The sequence below is a fragment of the Lissotriton helveticus genome (genome assembly GCF_964261635.1).
Source record: "Lissotriton helveticus chromosome 1_1 unlocalized genomic scaffold, aLisHel1.1 SUPER_1_unloc_8, whole genome shotgun sequence".
Classification (NCBI taxonomy): Eukaryota; Metazoa; Chordata; class Amphibia; order Caudata; family Salamandridae; genus Lissotriton; species Lissotriton helveticus.
The window spans coordinates 3394291-3417822 of NW_027611725.1; the positions used below are offsets into that span (position 1 = coordinate 3394291).

Here is a 23532-nt window from a genome sequence, read left to right on the forward strand (position 1 = left end):
CCTCTAAAAGTGAAGAAATATATGAACATTATAGTGTTCATCCTTTGCATTCCAAGGAAGTCATGGGGAATGCTATTGAGTTGTTTCAAATGAAACAAGCCAAAGGGAGTCCCATTAGTGTTTGGGAGGAAAGTTTGGAAGCTCGGTGTTTCCCACAGCTATTTCCAACAGGTCAAGGAGGAAGATATGATGAGCGACCTCATCAAATTCCTGCTTCTGAATACCGGACTTTACGATTGTATGCAGAAGATCCTAGGTTTCGACAATGCATTCCCTATTTGTTTCATCTCCTGTTTGAAAGCGATCTGTCTGGACTGTCATATGCAGTGAACCACATCTTGAAAAGTGGTATACAGATGCAAAACATCTCGGCAAGTGACTTTATGGATAAAGTCAATGTGCAAGACAGTATTTTGGATTCTCACCTGATTAATCTCATGGCGTGTCAGCGTGGTACTAATGAGAACTGGTACCGTCGTCATGGTGATTTAAAATGTATGCTGAGGAACTTAGGAACTCCCACATGGTTCCTCACTCTGAGCTGTGCCGAGTATGGCTGGGAAGACTTACTTGAATTTCTACGAGAGGCAAATGGAAACATTGAAAATATCGAATTCAAGACACCCGGAAAACTGTGCTCTTTGGATCCAGTGAATGTATGCAGGTACTTCAATCATAGATTTGAAGCTATGATGTCTTTCATCATGAACAAGAGAAATCCACCTCTTGGAGAGGTGTTGGATTTCTTCTGGAGAAAGGAGTACCAAGCAAGAGGTGCTCCTCATATACATATGCTGCTGTGGATCAAGGATGCACCTAAATTTGGAACAGATCCAGAAGACTTAGTGATGAGTTTCATAGAACAGTATTCTACATGTGCTGTTCCAAACGCAAAGGAGGACAAAAGCCTAAGAGAACAAGTTCTACGCTTCCAAAGCCATCGTTGCAGAAAGTACTGTCGTCGTAAATTCAGAAACAAGGACAAGTTCTACACCAAATGTCGTTTCGCCTTTCCACGACCGGTGATTTCTAAAGGAAGAGTGAACAGTTTGATGTCTTCGCTGCGACATAATGTGATGAAGAAATCACCTAAAAACACATACAATTTGAAAAGGAACGAAGAGTCCAAGTACATCAACGACTACAACCCAGTGATTTTGTCCATGTGGAATGCTAACATGGATATACAGTTTGTGGCTGATAACTGTATGGCTGTGGCTCGGTATGTGACATCTTACATCACCAAAAAAGAAAAGACAGAATTGAAGGATATGTGGGAGGACATTTCCCATGAAAAGAGCCTCAGCAAGAAGTTGTACAGTTTCAGTCTGAAGATGTTGTCACATCGAGAAATCGGAGCTTACGAATGTTCTGACCTGTTGTCTTCAGCAAGTCTCTATGCCAAATCCAGGAGTATCGTTTGGGCGAGTCTTGGTCTTGCTGCAACGCGTAATCGAGTTCTGAAACCTGTGTGGGAAATTGAGTATTTGGCGGAAAAGGAGCCGAACAGTACCGATATTTTGAAGACCAACATGTTGGATACATATTATCCAAATCGAAGCAGTCACCTCGAGAATGTTTGTCTGTATGAGGTTCTACAAAATTACATATTCAAGAGGAACATCAAAGAAGATATTGATAAAGGAGTGTATGCTGTAATTGGAAGTGAGGGATGTCTGGTCAAGCAAAGAAAATGCCACTTGGTAAACCATCGAAAATTGAGTGGCGAATCTCCTGAAAAAAAGGAGTTTTTCTATTTAGCACTTTTGCAACTTTTTAAGCCTTGGCGTGCAGAAGAGGAACTGCTTGGATATTTCCTCTGTTACGAAGACTCTTTCACTGCCGCCAAGGAGACCATAGAATGTCCTGTTTTTCCCAAATATCTAGAAATGTTGAATGCGGAAATCGAGCAGGAAGCAAAGATTGCAGCCGAGATTGCCAGAGACAGTTCTCAGGACAGTCAGAGTTCTGTTTCATTGAGTCAGGATCCACTAGGAGGACCTGTTATCAAAAATGAAGCTGCCACTGCCATGAATGAAGTGGAAAGAGCCATGGCACATGCTCAGGAGGATGCGGTTAACTTAGAAGACTTGGAAAGACAACTCAACATTGAGCAGAGGAAAATATATGACAAAGTTACCAACCAAATTGATCATGGATTAAGTCATGAGAAGAAAGAGTGCTCATGTACGTCGTTGAAGCCTGTCCGACTGTACGTGAGTGGAGAAGCGGGAACTGGAAAAAGTTTCCTCATTAAAGCAATTTCATGTTATTTGCAGAAAAGGACTGAGTCATCGCTGTCTTGTGTTGTCACCGCTCCAACTGGACTGACAGCACATAACATTAAAGGTATTACTTTGCATCGTCTACTGATGCTGCCAGTGGAGCATGATAACAAATTACAATACCACAAGTTATCTGGAGATGCTTGTTGTGAAGTTTCAAGAGTCTTGAAGAAAATGAAACTTCTTATCATTGACGAAGTAAGCATGGTTTCCAATGTCATGCTTGCCTTTGTGCATTTGAGAATGCAAGAAGTTCTCAAAACAGAGTATGATGTGTTATTTGGTGGCAAACACATCATTGTTTTCGGTGATCTTCTGCAGCTGACACCAGTGAAAGGACAATCTGTGTTCAAAATGCTCACGCATGAAGATACCAGGAAGTGCCTAGGGAGCATTGGCAACGTTAATATATGGTTAAACTTCAATTATGCTGAACTGCATGAAAATATGCGTCAGGCGAAGGATGAAGATTACAAGAATATTCTACAAGATGTTAGAATCGGAAAAGTGACCGAGCATGGGAAAGAAGCTTTACATGCACGATTACTGTCAAATTTGTATCCAGAACAAGACGTTGTGCCTGAGAATATTTTTCAGAAAATTACTGAGAAGAAATCTGGAATATGTTTGATGCCAACTCTTGCAGAATGTGCCATCTTCAACAACAAAATGTTGTATTTAGAAAACCAAGAGATTGTGAAACTGGAAGGTATTGACAGAGTAGAGCATATGGGATCAACAATTATTTTGTCTGAGAATTTGAAATCAAAATTGGATTCATTAGAAAAGAGTATATCTAAAACTGCGGGTTTTGAAAAGACTCTGAATGTGTGCTTAAATTGCCGTATAATTTTAAGAAGGAATTTACATATTGAAAGAGGTCTGGTAAATGGATCAATGGGTAATGTTGTTGATTTTGTGAAATACAGAAATAGGGATGAAATTGAATTTTTAAAAATTAAATTTGATGGCATTGAGGAAGTACAGCTAATTGGTCGTTGCTCTGCTAGGTTTTTGCTTGTGAAAGACTTATATGTTCGCCGTAAGCAGTTTCCTGTTTGCTTGGCATATGCGGTGACAATCCATTAATCGCAAGGTTTAAGTGTAGACAGTGCATTGGTGAATATTGGCAGTTCTGTGTTCAAGGAGGGTATGGCATATGTGGCATTGTCACGAGTCAGAACTTTATCAGGATTGTACTTGATTGAGTGTGATGTCACAAACATTTGTGCGGATCTAGACTGTGTTAAGGAATACAATAGGTTAAGAAGAGAGTATGCGCCACAATTGCCTCAATATCCTTTGTTTGAGAAACGTGTGGTAGGCCGGAAACGAAGAAATGTGACCAATAGTAGGGAGGTTGTAGCAAAAAGACGAAAAGTCGATGAACCCGAAATTATAAGCAGAAAGAAAATGGATTCTGTTGAAGATGTTGTTGGTTTTAAATTTGAAAACAGTTCTGGTGTCAACTGCTATGCTAATGTAGTGGTTAATGTTTTGTTTTCTCTAGAAACTTTAAAACAAGAGATTGTGGTCAATTCGGATCAGAGATTTTGCAGTTTGTTGAATTCTGTGTTAGAGAAATGTAGCACTGATAGAACAAAAATAGAAAGTGTGTCTGAAATTCGAAATCTGTTAGACAGATGTTCAGGTCAAACACAATTCTCTCAAAATATTCAGCAAGATTGTCAGGAGTTTTTAATGTATATGCTTGATGTATTGCATGATGAAGGTGTAGATGTAGATCACCTGTTTGGGCTTTCTTATCAATGGCAGCATGACTGCGAGAACTGTAGGGTATCAAGTACTACTAGTGTATATATTTAACTTTGCCAGACAGTAAATCAGTGTCCTTTAATAAGCTAGTAAAAGCAGCTGATCACAACATGGAGTGTAGCCAATGTAAGTCTGAAATGTTGTCAACATTATTTATACGAACATATGGCCAGTATGTCATTTTAATGTTCCAACGATGTAGGCCTGATGGAACAAAATTGACAACTTTGATTAAAAATTTTGTGGCTTCACAGTTGTCAATATCAGGAAGGACTTTTGTAACTGCAGCAATTATATATCATGACGGTCCTTCAATAAAATCAGGACATTACACAGCTTATTTAAAGTCTAGAAATGGCTGGTCATTCTGCAATGATTCTGTTTTAACTTTAAAAAAAAAATTGCCTTTTGACCTTAAAAATTCTTACCTGGTGTTTTTAAAACCAAAATTTTAGGGAAAGAATCTCGGGATGTGCTCTGAGGAAATTCAAGAGGTTCTAATGGCTCCTACACAATTTGGCCTTGAGGATAAGTGTAGTACAGAGTCAAAAGTTATTTTTGAGTTTTAAATAGTTCCTGGAAAAAAAGAAGGTTTTCTTACAGAAAGTGGTGGGCACGGATTAGTTAAAGGACAACAGAGTATTTCCCAACGCAAACGGTGTTCTTACCATAACACTTGACGTCATGGAAAAATAACTGCACTTTGAATGAGTTCAGAAAAACTGTTTCTTTTTATAAGCTAATTCAAGCAGCCAATAAAAACATGGAGTAGAGGTAATGTAAGTCTGCAATGCTGTCTAGATTATTTGACCAAACGTTTGGTTATAATGTCATTTTAAAATTCCAACTATATAAACCTGATGAAAGTAAGTCTTCAACTTTAATTACAAATGTTGTGGCTACATAGACGTTTATTTTAGGAAGAACATTTTTAACTGCAGCTATTATATGACATGATGGTCCTTTGACAAGATCCGCTTATTACACAGCTTATTTAAAATGTAAAAAAAGCTGCTGTTTCGTAAATGATTCCTATTTGACTACGATACAATGTTGCCTTTTTACTTAAAAATATTCTTACTTTCTGTTTTCAGAAAAGAGAATTTAGGGTAGGTAACTGGACTATAATGATTCTAGGGGTTGATATAATTTTATCTACTCTTTTAAATTGCTTTGTGATTAAAAGTGATGTAGAGAATTAAATAATTGTAGTAGTCATAGAGGTAGTGTAAGTCTACTTCATAGTAAGCAGTATCAGTGTCATAGGAAATGTAGAACATGAGTGAGCAAGAAGGGTAAGATATTACTAGTCCAGGATTGTGAAAGTGATCTTGAACGTTTTCTTTCTGAAAGTTGCGGAAATACAAAATGACGGGATTTGCTTAGAAGAATTCCAAGAGTTATAAATGGCTCTTACACGATTTGGCCTTGTGGAAAAGTGCGGTAGAGAGCGAGAAGTCATTTATTGTATGTAACATATTTGTCAAAACGATGGAGCTTTTCTTTCAGAAAGTGGCGGGCTGAAAATAATAGCAGCACAACAGAGTGTAAGCTGTTCAAAGGATATCCTTTGACGTCATGGAAAGTAAGTTACTTTTCAGGAGTTCTGATTTCTGATTGGTTATGTTATATGGGTTTTTTAAACACAATCATTTTGATTGTGTTTTTTTTTCCCCGCTGTTATATGATGAATACCTTCAAGTCACTATTTTTAGTGAAATTTGATAAATTCTGAGAACAGCAAAAATAAACCATTTAACATGTATAATTAATTCGGTACTTTTTGTATTTATGATATACATTTAGAACTGTGTAGTAGGCATGGAGAAGCTGAGGCTTCTATAAGTGTCAAAGTTGTTGCATACAGTGCTCACATTCTATGTAGTCTTTCATATGATAGACTACATCTGCACAATGAGATACGTAAGCAAAGGAAACACAGGTGATGTGATTGTGGAATGAGCAAAAAAAATTGCACGTTTTTCAATTAAATTACCTGTGTTTCCTAACATTACACATCACATTGTGTAGATGAGGTTTAGGCCTGTTCCAGGAGACAGAGGAGGTCTCACATTTGTTCAAGAGTGCAGTGGACATGACTCACTTCGTTGGTAGGCCTGCACATGTATTATCTCCTCTATACTCTTCAACAAACCTAAATTTCATCTGCAACCCTGAGTAGGACTTACCTGAAACAAATCTCTGGATAGGCCACACCTTATCAGCATCTAGAAACAATCATTTAAAATGTTAAGTGCAGATTTATGATGGCCATACGCCTCTTTTGCGCCGCTGTTCCGTCACTTTTGTGATGCAGCAGCAGTGTAAAAGATGCACCATGTTGCAAGATAGGCCTCAGTTCATCTCCAGCAAGATACAGTCAGTTTAAAATGTATATAATTAGGACTGTGTAGGGGGCATGCAGAAGCTGAGGCTTCAGTAAGTGTCAAAGTTGTTGCATGCAGTGCTGCACTTCTGGGTACTCTTTCATATGCTGGACTACATCTGCACAATGAGATACCTAAGCAAAGGAAACACAAGTGATGTGATTGTGAAATGAGCAAAAGAAATTGCACGTTTTTCAATTACATCACCTGTGTTTCCTAACATTACACATCACATTGTGCAGATCAAGTTTAGGCCTGTCCAGGGAAACAGAGGGGGTCTGGCCTTTGTTCAAGAGTGCAGTGGACATGACTCACTTCATTGGTAGGCCTGCAAATGTATTATCTCCTCTGTACTCTTCAACAACTCTAAATTTCATCTGCAACCCTGAGTAGGCCTCACCTCAAACAAACCTCTGGGTAGGCCACACCTTATCGTCATCCTGAACCAATCATTTAAAATGTTAGGGGCAGTTTTATGATGGCTGTGCACCTCTTTTGCGCTGCCTTTGCATCACTTTTGTGAGACAGTAGCAGTGCAAAAGATGCACCATGTTGCAAGATAGGCCTCACTTCATCTGCATCAAGATACTGTTAGTTTAAAATGTATATTTTTAGGACTGTGTAAGGGGCCTGGAGAAGCAGAGGCTTCTGTAAGTGTCAAAGTTGTTGAAAAACTGTTTTTCCTTCAATCTTTTCCCTTGTCTTTTCTAATTTTTAAATACATGTTTTAATATTTTTCAAATGTTTGTTCTCTCTTTCACAGATTGAAAGTATAAAAATAACAAGTGACTAAGTTAACGACAATTATAAGGTAAATGTTTTGTACTCTTTTCGTTACATTTCTATCACATTTAAATTCTATTAGTTCCACTGCTTCATTTCTTTAATCCTCACTTTCCTGCCTTTGCTACTTCCCTCATTCCTTTCTCTATTACTTAATTACTCTACTCCTTCCACTCTTTTTCTTAGTCCCTCTCTTCTCATAGTTCCTCACTCCTGTTCACTCACTCCGTCTCTATTACTCTCACTATCTCTGACTCATCACTCTTTCACTACTTGTTCATTATGCTTTCTCCCTGTAGTTCAAACACACTAAGGGGCATATTATCAACACAGGTGATAAAATTATCGCTGCTTTTATTGGCAGAAAACTGCTGCAAAAGTGGCTTTAGCGGCAGTTTTCTGCCGCAAAAGCGGCTTTAGCGGCAGATTTCTGCCGATAAAAGCAGCAAAACCTTTATCGCCTATGTTGATAATATGCCCCTATGTTATTTACATTTCTTTGCTGTTTCAATCATTCCTTTTCTGTTACTTCTTCTTTTCTGCATTCTGTTTTTTCTCTCTGTTATTCCTCATGTTTTAACCTTAGTCACTCTCATACATCTTGTTTTATTCCTATTTACTTTTGCTCACTGTTTTCTTATCACTTTCCTTCAGGATTGTTCTTTTAGTCCGGTTCTATCCCTACCTCTCATTCCACATCCTTTACTATTTTTCTTCTTATTTTGCTCTCCTTCTCTTGTTTTTTTTTTGTTATATTTTTTTATTGCGCTAACGGGGCGCTCTCCGGTGCGCGCACCGGGAAGCGCACCAATGAGAAAAATGAAGTTAAGAGTGCTTAAAATTTTAGTAATTTTTTTAAAATGGGAGGTAGTTCTGAAAAGAACTTTTTTTTAATGTTTTTGTTGTTTTATATATTTTTTAGATTTTTCTGAAATTTTTTTTTTTTGTATTTTTTGAACAATTTTATGTTTTTTTTGGTTTTTTTGGGGGGAAACAACGAAAAACAGCCATTATAAAGGGCTCAACAAAAAACAAGAAACAAAAAACTGGGAATTAACAGTGGCTCGAGAGGAGAAAAAATAAAAATAAAAAACTACTGCTTTCTTCTCTTGCCGCAGTTGTGATTGTCGATGGAAGCATTAATAAGGTGAATGCTTAGTTCCCCGTAGCAGAGGGTCTTTCCGCAAAAAATGCAGACCATTTTTATTACACCAAATTTATCTTGTATATTTGGTACTGTTTCGCGCCCTTCTGGTTCTGCAAATGAAGATTCACCTGATGAGGTGCTGGCCTGATGGTCCCTTTTTTTCTGAGCCAGATCCCGTACCTCAGCTTGTGCCAGATTGTTAGGGTGCCACCTCTGCATGTGGCGGATCATTGTGTAGTTCCCAAATGAATATTTTTTATTTGGGTTGCCCCTGGACAGGACATCTTTGCAAATTAAGCATGTTGCCTTCGGGGCATTCACTTTTTTTTGCCCAGCAGGAATGGAAAAATACTGCCATATGTAATGAACTTTGACATGGCTTTGTCTTGGTTCTTCAGGCAAGTATGTTATGGTTTGTTGGTCCTCATCATCTTCTTCCTCCTCTTCTTCAACTCCTGGAAGGATCTGTGGTGGTGGACCTTCCTTTCTGGGTGGTGGTGGTGGTGGTGGGGGTGCACTAGCTGCAGCTACTACTGAAGCCATGTCGCACAGATAGGTCTTGCTTTCTCAAAGAAAAAAGTAAGAATGAGGAAAAGAGGAGGGGGCTTTCATCATTTGTAGAAAAAAAAGTTGAGAACCAATGAAAAGTGTTATTTTCAGGTCACATGTCCCGACGCGCTTACGCTACGCGCCCCGGCGCGCTTACGTTTCGCGCTCCGGGTCGCGCCACGGAGCGCTTCCGGGTACGTTTACGGAGCACGTCGAAGAAACGCATAACGCTGTTACGCGATGCGTCACGTTTACGCGACGCATCACGCGACTACGCTAAACGTCATCATGTTGTTTTCGTTCGCAGGAGCAGCGCTCACGGAACGCTCCCCGGTACGTTCACCGGTACGTGCCCCGGGAGCGCCCCGGGGCGCGTACCGGGGCACATAATTAAAAAAAAAATATTTACACATTTTAAAATTTCTAATAAAAATTATTACTTTCATACATATAGATATTTGCTACTAAAAAACCTATGAAATTCACTGAAAAAACCATAGGTTATAGACCATATATAGTTAGGAATTAGCATTTACAAAACCATTGAAATTCACTGAAAAAACCATAGGTTATAGACCATATATAGTTAGGAATTAGCAATTACAAAACCTTATTTTACTCACACAAAACCATTGAAATTCCATATATAGTTAGTTGCACTAACTATATATCGCGCACCCGCAATCCACTGCTGATCATGTCACATATTACATCATTCATGACATGGTCAGTGACATCACTGATGACATCACTGATGACATCTCAAATGACATCACTGATGACATCACTGATGACATCTCAAATGACATCACTGATGACATCACTGATGACATCTCATTTGACATTACTGATCACATCACTGATGACATCATTCATGTGATAATACGATGAACCTCTTCAGACTCTAATATAACCTTAGATACACTCAGTGTAAACAGACACTCACAGACTGTCACTCATCCATGGAGTTACTCACACACCTAGTCAGTCATGCAAAGAATCAATCACACCTCCATTTCCTCAACTATACAGTTATACACACCTTACTTATTCAAACATATACTAACACATATTTACTCTCTTATACAATCCCTGATACAAGTTCACAATGATGCATACAGCCACTCACACATTCACTGGCTCTTATGCACAGTTATTTATATATGTCAACTCTCACATAAACTGTGTTTTACATATGTACTTACTTTGACATGTAGCACTGAGATATCCATTCACTCACCAATACACTCATGCACACAGTCAACCGCCCATACAGCTGTTTCCACATGCACTTTTGAACCCATATATCTAGTGAATCAACTGCTCACACATCTTTACATAGAGTCATACACCCCCCAGCCACCCACACACACACTCAGTCTCCCATACAAATACTTGGGCAACCAATCAATAACCCATATAGTTACTCATATAGCTACTGATCAACAAATGCAGCAGTTTACAGAACAACAGACATAATGATGCACAAATTATAACAGTTTAGTCACTAACCCATGCACTCTGTGAGACACATTTAATCCCTCACTCATACAGTCAGTCATGCACCTACTAAATCCTTCATCCAGACACTTATAAATCCACTCATTCTTCAATATGTAAGACATATTTTAACTTTAGAGAAACATACAGTCACTGGATGTAGTCATCAGTGATGTCATCAGTGATGTCATTTGAGATGTCATCAGTGATGTCATCAGTGATGTCATTTGAGATGTCATCAGTGATGTCACTGACCATGTCATGAATGATGTAATATGTGACATGATCAGCAGTGGATTGCGGGTGCGTGATATATAGTTAGTGCAACTAACTATATATGGAATTTCAATGGTTTTGTGTGAGTAAAATAAGGTTTTGTAAATGCTAATTCCTAACTATATATGGTCTATAACCTATGGTTTTTTCAGTGAATTTCAATGGTTTTGTAAATGCTAATTCCTAACTATATATGGTCTATAACCTATGGTTTTTTCAGTGAATATATAGATAGATAGATAGATAGATAGATAGATAGATAGATAGATAGATAGATAGATAGATAGATAGATAGATAGATAGATAGATAGATAGATAGATAGATAGATAGATAGATATTAGTAGCAAAATATGACTACGGAGTGAAAATAAACAAATGCGCAAAATAAACTTTGAATATAGTTCTAAATTTATGACGGCGCTTGTCAGGCACTTACTGGCAAAATATGTGCATTTGCACACATCAAGGATGTTCTGCGTGGCGCGTATGCAAGTAGGGATGGGCAAATGAAGTACTGTATTGGAAGAAAGACATACATGCGTGTAAAGACCACCAAACTAACCACACATTCTCTTGGCACAGGGTGCAAAGTAAGTAGCTGTTGGAAGTGAAAGGTAAAAGCGGGGTTTCGACCTGTCTGTTTGATTTCTGTAAACGTCGGAGAGTCGAGACAGGCATAGATTTAAAAGAAAGCGATAAATAAATCACATTTTCGTGGACACAACCCCCAGAGACGAGGTGGTGTTTCAGGCGTGTGTGGGTTTGCAACTGTACACGACTTGTGCTTGTTTAGATTCGTATTCGAGGAGCACATGCTGCCCTGAGGTGGCACACACACTCTTTGTATTTTATACACTCAACCGCCCCCAGGCCACTGCTCCCAGAAATGTTGTGTGCCCCCACCAGTGGCAACGTTTGGTAAACCGCCTAAACCTTGCCCTCACCACAAAAATCCAGAAAAAGAACACGCACCCGATTTGTCCACCCTGTGGCTAGCTATTTTGTGTTGCAAATATGTGTAAAGCGTAACACCCCCCAAAAAAAACCTATAATGTAGAATTTGTATTCTGCAGAGATCCAAAAAAAAAAAAACCTTTGTAGCCATCCACGGAGACGAGTTCACATCTCTGGCTCTCTGTACAGAATGGAGAAGTTAGCTCGGTTGGCCACTGTGCCTGCATCAGATCTCGGGTCCATTTGTCCTCCTAGGCTCCCTCCCCTCCCCCTGGTGACGGTGACGACACTAGCATGTTTTAATCAAAACATCAAAAGCCAAGTGGTCGGCAGCGAATGGAAAACGAATACACTCTGGACATTTCTAATAATGTTGAAGAAACCAGAACTCATCATTTACTGCCCCTAAAGATCACATGCGCACCCCCAAGGCAGCAGCAGGAACGAGGGATGCTGGGAATGGCGCCTATAGGACAGTCCCTGCCCCTCCCTGTGTTTAAGGCCGCGACCATCACAAGCCACGTTTATACTAACCAAATATCTATAGGTGCATCCCTGACCCCTCATGACGCAATAACTCAAAAGCCAGAGCTCGGTGGCAGATTGTTGGCAAAGGGATAACAACAATTGACTTCAGGGCTGTTTCTAGGTGTTTTGCCGCCCTAGGCGAGAATTGAAAAATGCCTCCCCCCTCCCTTTTACTTTATTTGCAATTTGGACCAGTGAGTCTGTCATTGTGTTGTGTGTGCGCGTGGTTTGCTTAGGTGTCTCTGGGGAGACTTGTGTGTTTGGATGTCTATAGGGAGGTTGTGTGTGTGTTTGGGTGTCTATAAAGGCCTTCTGAACCCCGGCGCCAATGCTCCTGCTGCACTAATGGAGGCTACAGCTCCGGTCGGTGCATCCGATTAACGAAGGAACTGAGATTAGAGAAGGTTTTTAAACCTGGATCATCGCTCTGGGCCCACAGCAATGGAGTACAGTTGCTGCAGCACCTGGCCTCGCGCTGGCTACATTAGGGACAAGCGTATGTTTTCCGGTCCAATGTGCATGAATGTGCAGAAATGGAAGCGAGTGACCACGAACCTCTGCTGCATCTCTAGCTGCCACAATCTGATCTGGGGATGCATGTCCATTTCTCTGTACTACACCGCACACTCAACACTCTTCACTGGAAAGCACAGGGAACACGTTTCCCTAAACAATGTAAGTTCAGAAAGGTATTCTTATCATCACACCTGCACCATTAAAGGTCCTTCCATGATGTTAGCGTTTCTGAATCCCCTCGCCCCTATACCCCTGCGTCACATCCTGTTCGGTGACACACTTGCTCCTCCGACAAGAACAGATTTTCTGGGAAGTATTGGGGAATATCTAGATCTAGACAAGGAAATATATAAAGGTACCGTGCACAGCACACAGCTGCCTTGTGCCCTACAGCACATTACATTCAATGACGCAATGCAAAATGGTGGCAGGCAGGCAGAATTTGAAGAGGGCCCCTGAGTCTCCCATATCTCACAGATTGAGGGAAGGTCTCGACCTCCTTGGGTCCCCTTTAGAGAGACAACACCAATGAATATGGGAATCTCAGTGCAGTGGCCCCTCACCAGATTTTGCAGGGGGAGGCATCGTTTTGCGTTACACCACGGGGCTAAATCTAAGCATATATCCTCCAGCCAATGTTTATTCTGATCAAGTGTCATTTATATTAAGCAAAGTTTTGACTAGTGCCCCCACCTACCCACAGGCACAGACGGGCTAAGTATTCCTAAACAAAGGCAAAAGTCTGGGAGCGGGTCTATGGGCACAGACTTAGAATCTGCTTGTAGGTGCCAAAACAAGCTAAGTAAAGTAGACAACCCCCAACCAAAGAAAGCGAATGAATTATCTATCCCACACCAAAGGCGAAGGACGGGTATTTATTACTCTCTACAGGAAACTCTAGCCACACACCCCTAAGTCTGAATTTGTATCATTCACACCTATGAACTGTTTATAAACGATGGGCAGCACCATCTACCTGCATTTCCTCTCCTCTATATGCTATTCAAATGTTACATTACGTCACGTCTTTGCTGTACAGAGATAACATAACATCTCTTCCCATCCGCTGAGTCCTTATGCACCAACGTTTCGGACAGCCACTGGTTGTTTACATGAGCTGCACTTCCACTATGTAATTCGTTAGTCATCACCTTCCCGCGGAGCATGCTATGCACGTAACATCCCTCGTGTCCCCATGGATGCTGTTCATGAGCTGGGTGCCACAGAAGTTGGTGAGCTTATTTTCCCAGGGGAGAACAAGACAGGCAGCAGTCTCCAAATGCAGAGTCCCCAATCTAACCTCCACCCTGCGCTAGATCATGTCCCTTGCCTCACACCCCCACCACTTCCATGCGAGCCGCTTAGCTTGTGCATCCCCTACTGCTGGTCAGCACCGCATTTGCTTTACGGGAGCCCGAAAGATTCTCAAAAACCTTCTTGTCTGGCTGCGCCATTATCATTCCGGGTCTTCCCTTAACAAGGGTAGTTAGTAAAAAAATACACTTGTAAACTACCTGGCTCTTGACCGACCCGGATCCCACCATGGCCTCCCCCGGTACCTGCTGGGCCTCAGACGGGAACTCTCTGCGTCTGTCAGCCGTGCGCGCACGGCCCCCGCCTGTGGCGCAGATCGTGACTTCACGTCACGTCGAATTGTAGAAGGAGCAAGGCACTACTCAATCTGCTTTTGAGGTCAAAGGCTGTTCTGATTCCCAAACTCATGTTTTTGCCGCCCTCCCCCTTTTGCCGCCCTAGGCGACCGCCTAGTCCTGCCTAATGGTAGAAACGGCCCTGATTGACTTCCTCCGCACAACAGCTCCGCATTTCCTCAAGTGTTCGCATCTTCGTTGTGTCAATCTATAGACTGTTTATGTAGGCGTGAACGCTGTCTTTGGTGATCTTTATATGAGAGAGGATTGACGATCGGCAGTTGTTTATAGGGTGAGGATGAGGCCTAAGGGCAAGAGCGGTCGACCTCGAAGCTGGGTAACCAGGTTTGAATCTCGGCAGGGACGCTGAACATCCTGTGATCCTGGGCAAATCACTTCATCTCCTCGCGCCTAACAGAAATTAATGTGTGTCCTCATGTAACGTAAGTGGTGCTCATGTCATGTAAAGCGCTCTGATACCTTCGGGTCGAGTTCGCCCTATAGATACAATAAAATAGGCAGAAAGAGTCAAACATCGCCTGCCGGGCTTTCTTCTTCAAAAGTCTAACCTCTAGATTATCTAAAACTTCCGTGTCAAAACTACCATATTGGGGCCATTTGAGGACACCATCCTTTCTAGTGTACCAAATCCACACTTCATTATATGCGATGGGGCCCACGCCATGTTTCACATAGAGCTCATAGGTTGGAGTTCCAATCGGAGGAACCGAACACGAGTCCTCCAATCGGGAATCCCTATTTCGACCACAACAAAATATCCTTCCAAGTCTGCTAAGACCAGGCATCCTCGCTCACTAGTCTAGCTTCAAACTTCAAGGGAGTATCGAATACGATAGTCTCGTGAATACACAAGTCCCTCGGCTTTGGAGCTTGCAAGTTCCAAATCAAAGATCCCAAGGGATACCCAAAAACTAAGGACTGGGAGACGCTCCACTCATACTTAACTGAAATATCGATGATGTCGCCAGAAAATCCGTCTATCGTCTCGCTCTACAAATCATCAAAGACTCCAAGACAGGGCAACAGTCAGGGCAGCAGTCCTTCGTAGCCGTCGGAAAGCGGGGAACCTCGCAGCAAAGACTTTCGGACCACGACGACATACAGGGGTCGATGAAGTGGTTGGCCTTCCTCCAGAATTTTCACGCGAAGCTCCTCACGATCTTCAGGCTTGGACCAGTACCGCTGAAGTCGCCCAACGTTGGGTGCCAAATGAAGAACCGGGTTATTTAAGACCTGGCGGCCTCAGGGGTCACGCCCAAAGTTTCCGGGTATCACCTGTCTTTCAAATACAGAGACACAGAATCTTCTTGGTGACGTCTAAGATCGAATTTATTGGCTGCAGCCAGTAACAGAAGTCCTAGAAGTCAACATGGTATGAGTTCTCAGGAGACTGCTCAATTTTACAAAGCAAGCCGTCCCTTTTTATGCCAAAAATCACATGCCAGACAAATACCTTACATTTACAAACTGTCCAATCACATGCCTCCAGATCAGAGGTATCGAATGACGGTAAAACCCACTTCTCAGTTGCCCAGCCCATGATCAATTATTGGTCGAACCCAACATTCTTCATCAGACAGGTCGATCGAACCCATAATAAAAACGGGCACATCCCCATCGTAAACGGACCATAAAGAAAGGAGCAGAGACAGGTGTGAGTAAGATAAGACATATTTGCGTGCAATAAAGGTTTATGATGTCCTGTGCCTTGATCCTCAATCTTGATCAGCTACTGGGAAAGGAACTGGCCTAACAAGTTTGGGTTCAGGCAAGAGAGTCAGTTTGCGCGGGTCATTCAGAAGTCAGCTAAAGTGTACGTGTGCTAAAGACTCGTTCAGCCGCAGTCATCGGCCTATGTGAGGGCAACCACAAAATGGCTGCCGTACACAAAATGGAACCCGAGGGTTCAGAACAAATCCCTAAATACGTAGTGAATCCATCGGTGTAACGTGACGAAAACACTCAGGCTTGCCGTACTAACTGGTTACGGTTCGCTCATATCAAATTCGTAGCGAAACCAGGACCTTTATGAAACGGGTTCAGGATTCACGAAACCTCAGGACTAGAGTTAGACGATCTGACCAGTAATATCCACTTACCATCTGACTAATAATCACACTTATAATTTGCAAGTACTCGAGAGGTGGATTCCGAGAATAGTATTCCTTTTGAGTGGCGTTGTTAGGGCTGTGAGGACGGAACTAGTGACTTGTGGGAAATATTCCACGTTGTGCATTCCTGAGGATTCTTGGGTTGCTGGCAGCTCAATGAGAGGAATGTCTCAATAGTATTGATCTGGTGACTATCTAGTGTCAAATCAGAATGAACAGAACTGGACACATGGTGAGATTTATGACAATAAAAACCTTATGATTCTTCTTTCCTCCGCGAGTGGTGGGTGTTTGTTGTGGCAGGTGTTATCTCCAACACAAACAATACAGTCATGAAATAAAGAATGTAATATTCCAGGCCAAATTAGAATTTAGCAGGAGAAAAAAATTAATGAATAAAAATAACACTTTTGGAGCTCATTTTTGGATTCCAAATTTAAAAATGCCTATAAAACCAACCCCTGACCCGGGGTTACCACCTACAGACATCTTATGGGAGTAAACCACCTTTGCACTTCTGCTGGGGAGTGTTGTTCAGTTCGAACTGTAATTCTGTGGATGGGGGAAAAAGATTTGGCCAAACGAGGGGGTATTCAATCTAGGTGTGGGTGGCAGAGAGTAGCCAGGCGGCATATAGGTGCTTGCAGTTTAGCTCAAAGGTGCCAAACAACATGTGAAAGGAGTGGAAGCGGCTATTGGCCCTGTGGACTGAACGCCCCTTTGATTGATGTTGAAGACGTGGGTGGGAACGAGCACCATTCAGTATGGCCCTCTGCATCACAGATGGAGTCCATCATTTAAAACTGTTGCTGGTGCCTGGCAGATCATTGGCAAAGAAGCAAAACTGTTGGCTTGGCTCAAAGCTGGCACAGTAGGAGGTGGATCATGGCTCAACTTGCATATTGTCACTGGTCTAAAATGGGTAAGCCATTTTAACATAATTCTCCTCTTCAGGAGAGTTCTAGGAGTTGCCAAACCTAGAGCCCTTTCGGGGGTATTCTGTGATCATCTGTACTCCTCTGGTTAATAAACCTTTGCAACATTTCATCTCGCAGCTTCTTGAAGCAATTTCATCCAACCGACAGTGTTTGCAACATATTCTGGTCAAATAATCCTGTGAATCAGAATCAAGCCCTGAAGGCAAAGATTCAACACACAGGGAGAGAGACCCTTTTCAAAGTTCCACTCGATGCAACCTCCTTTTGACTCTAGCAGGGACTCTTCCCTCTTCTGGGTCCAAAGTAGTCCTAAGATGCCAGCGGGCCAAGCAGGAGCTTGTAAAAGGAGAACTAGAGTACACCGGTGAGTAACTCTAAGTCAAGCTGTAAAGAGTTAAAACACGTCCAAGCTTTTCAGAGATGCAAATCTTTTGTTTAGTGGCATCAAAATGTTAGCATTTGTTTTTAGAAGGGGGCTGGTATGTAGAGCAAAAGGATGACTGGGCTATGCATCTACAAGCTAGCTGAAAGGGACAAACAATGGTGACTTAACAGATCCTAGGGCAAATTAGTGACCCGGCCACATCATGGCATGCCCGCAGCTGTGCGGATGCACTGAGAAGACAAAAGTATACAGAGCTCTCCTCAAAAGAAACAGCGGAAAGAGGTCCAGTAAATGTATTTCTTAACTGCTTAACTGCAGCGGCAATTCCGACACAGTGCGGCAGTTTAGCAGAGTGGGCGGGGCCGTGTCGGCCAACAGACGTGCGCAGCACTACCGAGGTGGTGCTCGCGACCGCTGTTGGCCGACAAACACAGCAAATGGGTTAAGGGAGCAGTACCAGAACATCGCCTGCATTGAAGGAAGCAGGCCACCAATGCATGTGATCATACAATATCTGGATGAGGTGCCACAAACGAGGGATCTTCTTGTGTGCAGGCAGAATGAGTGTCACAATAGAAATAATTCTCCCATCCAAATAGGGCAATGGAAATGGTTTCCCTCTATGTTAATGCCTTCAAGGGGTGGTTGTGTTTTATACACGGCATGACAAAGTACAATTTCTAGGCTTTATTTGTTTCAAAGGACTGAAATGAAAACATTATGCTTTACAACAGAAAGGCTTACAAAACAAAGGAGGAACACAGGGAAAAGCATATTACATAACACAGAATGGGTGGCAGAAACCCTAGTTAAACAACCTTCATCGTGTTAGACTGGATAATGTATCCTGCTCAGCTTCTGGCATTATGAGGAAAAACCAGGGTAAAGGGTGATGAGTGGGATTTGTTTTACAGTGGAAACAATCCCCATGTTCAGGGTCTGTGATATCCAAAATCAGTAAAAAATTTCAGAATATGTGGGAGGAGTCAGATTTATAGGACGGTCACTCCAAGCCACACCACAGAAGCCAAGATGTTCGGAATACTGTCTGGTTACCAAATGTAGAGTCTTACAGCCTTCCGGTGAATGTCTCAGCTCTTGTGAGCTTCCTGAGCTTTTCATTTTATTTTTAACTGAACATGAGTGACAAGACTTTGCCTCAGAGACACATTTCAATTTTATTTCGGCACATTACAGAGTTCTGTAACTGAGGGTGAACAGGCCCTGGTAATTAACTTGTATGCACTTAACTCCTTATACTTAGCAGGCTGCTTTGAGAAGGGACTGGGGGCAGGCAAACGCAGACCACCAATAAGTTGTCCGCCATGATTTAGTAGATCACTTTGCCTGAACCAATGAAAGCGAACATTTATGGATGTGTGGACTTAATCACCCGAGGATTCAAGAACAACATAAATTGATGTATTTCAGGTATTTTCAGCAGGTTCAGGTGATATAAGAAGCAGCTTAGGGCCATATGTACAGATTTTAGGGATAGCGATTTCCTAATTGCGGTTCTCTGTGAATCACAATTAGGAAATCGCTATCCCAAATGTATGAAATTCTTTCAGTTTTATTCAGCGATTCTTAGGTTGTTGCAAATCTCCCTATCTCATGAATATTCATGAGGTAAGTCGCAGTTTGAGACCCAGTGGGAATAGCAGCCATTATAGAACACCATGTCTGTGATTGCTTATTAATGCATTTTCTTTAAAGGAACACAGGATGCATTTTCAAAAAAAAAAACCTTGAAGTTTAATTGTTTTTTTTTTTTTAGATTAGGCAGTGGTCCCCATAGGACCACTCCATGCTGTTAAAATATATTCTTTTTTTATTCTCAAAGGGGAAGAGGTCCCATTGTGAATGGGTTAACACCTCCTTAAAGGAGTCAGTAAAACTTGAAAATTATGCAACTGTAATTTGGTAGCAAAACATTCATACATCCCATTCAGATTCAGTATTTGGGAGGGACGTCCTAAACACGCCGCTTTCAAATACTGAATCGCAAAGACAAATTGAAATTCAGAAATGTGCTACCGAATCACAACTTGTGTTTTGTACATGTGTAAAAGTATGTTTTGTACATCTGTAAAAGTATGTTATGTACATATGTAAAAGTATGTTTTGGGGCCAGAAACGGCCAGACTGCAAAAATGGTTTCTACCTTAGCTTCCAGTGAGTTAAGCTTCAACAACTGTCAGTCAGCCGGGCCTCAGTCTCACTCACGGATCAGTTGATGAATGCTGATAATTGATGTCAGTGCTGGATGTTGTTGACTGATGTCAGCTCTGGTTGTTGGAAAATGTTAACTTATTGTGAGTACTGGTTGTTGGTGTCTAATGTCAGTTCTGGGTTTTGGTAACAGATGTCAGTTTGGGTTGTTGGTGCTGGATGACCCCCCCACCCCCGAGGCAAAGTTGCATCTATCGTGAAAAATGACGGACCATTTTTATTCTGCACTATTAAACATTAGGATCAGTTTTGCAGTAGCTTTTTCAAACACCTGCACTTCTTAATTTGTGCCCAGGTGCAATATTACCATATTTCAGATGTTTGCGTGATTTCATCTTTATAGATAGACTATTTATGTTTTCTTCTGATTCAGGTCTCTGAATAGGCTTTCATTTTACACACAGCAGGAGTCATAACAAAAGATTCCATGAGGAAGGATAAGTTAGTGAAATGTTCTACATTACTAATCTTTACACTATTGACAAATACTATCAATATCATCTGTGCAAAAATAGATACTTTCGTAGAATTGATTGTGTTTTCACTTTCACAGGCAATATCTTTGAAGTGGTTTTAATAGGCCATACTGGGCGACAATTGGTCGCAATCGATTACGCTTGGTCACAATGGTTTGTGATTTTTCATTTTTTGTCCCTAAAGGCATATTCCAACATTTGACACTCTTCAAAAAATCTCCATGCATTGTTCTCTGGTACATATTATACAATTCCCACACTAGAGTCCATACACAACTTGCCACATTAATATACTGTTCACCAGAGTCAGGACGTTTCAATAACTATCAGCTTAAATCATTTCACTGGTTTCAATTTGTTTTACTAGTATGACAACGTCCCAAGGCTAGAGTCTCTTTGGCTTTTTGAATAGCAGCACATTTAAATTACCCTGTTGGCTTTCATTCATTAGCTTGTTGTAGGAATTTAGAGAAGAGCATTTCAGTTAACTGCTTCCACTTTTTTGCTCATCACAATTTTCTTTTTTATATATGTAATCGCCTTGATCTTTTCCAAGAGCAAACTCACAGGAGGGAGCAGCTCTCTTACTACTGCAACTTATTTTATGTCAATCTGCTGAACGTTTGGCAAGGGAATGTTAATAAAACAGTGTGAGTGTGTTGGGGGTGGGATGTGTGTTGGGGGTGGGATGTGTGTGGGTGGGGGGGTGTGATTAGGGGTGAATGGGGTGTGTGGTGAGAGTGCATTGGGACTCGAGTGCGTCGGGGATGCGGGTGCGTTGGGGGATGCGGGTGCGTTGGGGGAGGCGGGGGCGTTGGGGGAATGCAGTGGCGTTGGGGGATTTTGTAATTTAAAAAAAGCCCTTACAAGTTCCACCTTAAATAGGTTTGCAACTAAGGTAGATTTGCGCTCACCCATTAAGTCAGATTACCATTCTCACTTTAGCTTTTCAAAGATATTATTTCTCATGCAAACCGGATATTTTCTCCCTCATACGCCTAGGCAGACTGAGTTAATCATACATTCAAACACTGTTATGACTAGCCGCTTGGTTTTGCAGCGCACTGCTAACTGTTTTTGGGCAATTCCATGCTATCTCATCAGTAAGACTGATTTCACATCACTTGTAGGGGTTCCGTTCAGGTTAATGTCCATATGTTGTACTTTCTTTTAGTTTACATGGAATTATGTGAATGAACATCATTCCTGAGCGGAGGCGTGACTAGCGTGCGTTCGCTCATGGTGAGTCAGGCTAATTTTGTGGTTGAATCCTTTCTGACATTCACTGCACCAGTAGGGTTTTTCCCCTGTGTGAGTTCTCTCATGCTGGGTCAGATGAATTTTCTGACTGAAGCTTTTTTGACATTCTTCACACTGATAGGGCTTTTCTCCTGTGTGGGTTCTCTCATGATGTATGAGATGGATTTTCTGACTGAAGCTTTTTTCACATTCTGTGCACTTATAGGATTTTTCTCCGGTGTGTGTCTTTTCATGCTGAGTTAGACTACATCTCTTAGTAAAACATTTTTGACATTCATTGCACTGATATGGCTTTTCTCCGGTGTGAATTTTTTCATGCTTAGCAAGAGTACTTTTATCGTGGAAGCTTTTCTGGCATTCAGTGCACTGATATGGTTTATGTCCCAAGTGTGATCTTTCATGTAATGTGAGACTGATTTTATGACGGTATGTTTTACCACATTCAGAACACAAATACCGTTTTTCTCCTGCATGTGCACCTTCATGTTGAATTAAACTCACTTTTTTGCTGAAACTTTTTGGACATTCAGTGCACTGATATATTTTTTGTCCCAAATGTGTTCTTTCATGTCGTGTCAGATAGTGTTTTTGACTAAATCTTTTCTCACAATCAGAGCACTGATAAGGCTTTTGTTCAGAGTGCGATTTCATATGTCGAGTCAAGTAGGATTGTTGAGTAAAGGTTTTCTCACATTCGGAACATTGATAAGGTATCTCTCCTGTGCACCTCTTTTTCTGTACTGTCCTGTTCAAATTACAAGCTAGGTTTGTCTCTTGTGAAGTGCATGGGTACACTACTTCGGCAATCTGCACAGTCTTATAAATAATGTACACTGTTTTTTTATTCAAATTGTGCTGTTGTTCTGGCTCTTGCTTTACAGTCACAAAACCCTCCATCTCCTCGATCATGTGTGTCCTTGCTGCCCCCAACTTAAGGGTTCATTAACATAAGAAATTAGAGAGAATCCAGAAACTGCATTTACAATCAGTCAGCGACTCTGCTCTGTATTGTCGTTACTTCCTGGCCAAATCCAGCTTTTAGAAATTGGTTTCTTCTAAAATCTCTGGAACATCTCTCTCTTTGTAGTCTATTTGCAGCAAATGACAGAATCCTTAAGTTTTGTTCCTGTCCACACTTGAAGCCACCTGCAATATAAAAAAAAAAGAATTAAAGTGAAATATCTTTCAAGGTGTAAACTAATTTTAACGAAATTATTTAACAGTGAATGGCAGCATTCTGGAAGTAATGCATGTACTTTTCTGATGAGATAGAGTTGGTAGTGTTTTGAGGCAAGGATAAATGAAACCAACATAAAATAAAGCAGATTGATATGTTAACAATAAGTGTGCACTCACTCATATCAGTAACATAAAATGATAAATCTATTTACATTTTGTATAGACCGTAAAAGAATTAAAAACAAATTGTTTTGACATGTCGAATGATATCAAAATGAATAAACTAAATTTGAAACTTGCATAATCTTGTAAAAGGCAGACACAGGAAGATGGCTGAATGAAAGCCTTGAACGATTGCGCTGCCGGGCCCCCAGCCTAATCCTACAGAATCCAGTACTCTCCAAAGGAGTTAGAGGTCAGACCCCTTGAGGAGGTCCCACGCATAGAGCCCTCCAGGTGGTAGAGGGGGCTCGGACTGACTTCCTACCATGATCGAGCGCACAGATGCCAAGGTGAGTGCCATACAGTGGCAGCCCGACAATTGCAAATTGAGCTCGGCAGACCAAGGGGGCCGCAGAC

At 41.4% G+C, this 23532-nt stretch overlaps 1 protein-coding gene across 1 annotated transcript; it reads right to left on the reverse strand.

Moving 5' to 3' along the window:
* Positions 1 to 20667: 20667 nt before the first annotated feature.
* LOC144806513 (uncharacterized) lies at positions 20668 to 22928 on the reverse strand. The gene has a single exon (XM_078672857.1). The coding sequence runs from the start codon at positions 22681 to 22683 to the stop codon at positions 21715 to 21717; it is 969 nt and encodes a 322-aa protein (XP_078528983.1). The 5' UTR covers positions 22684 to 22928; the 3' UTR covers positions 20668 to 21714.
* Between the last annotated feature and the right edge of the window lie 604 nt (positions 22929 to 23532).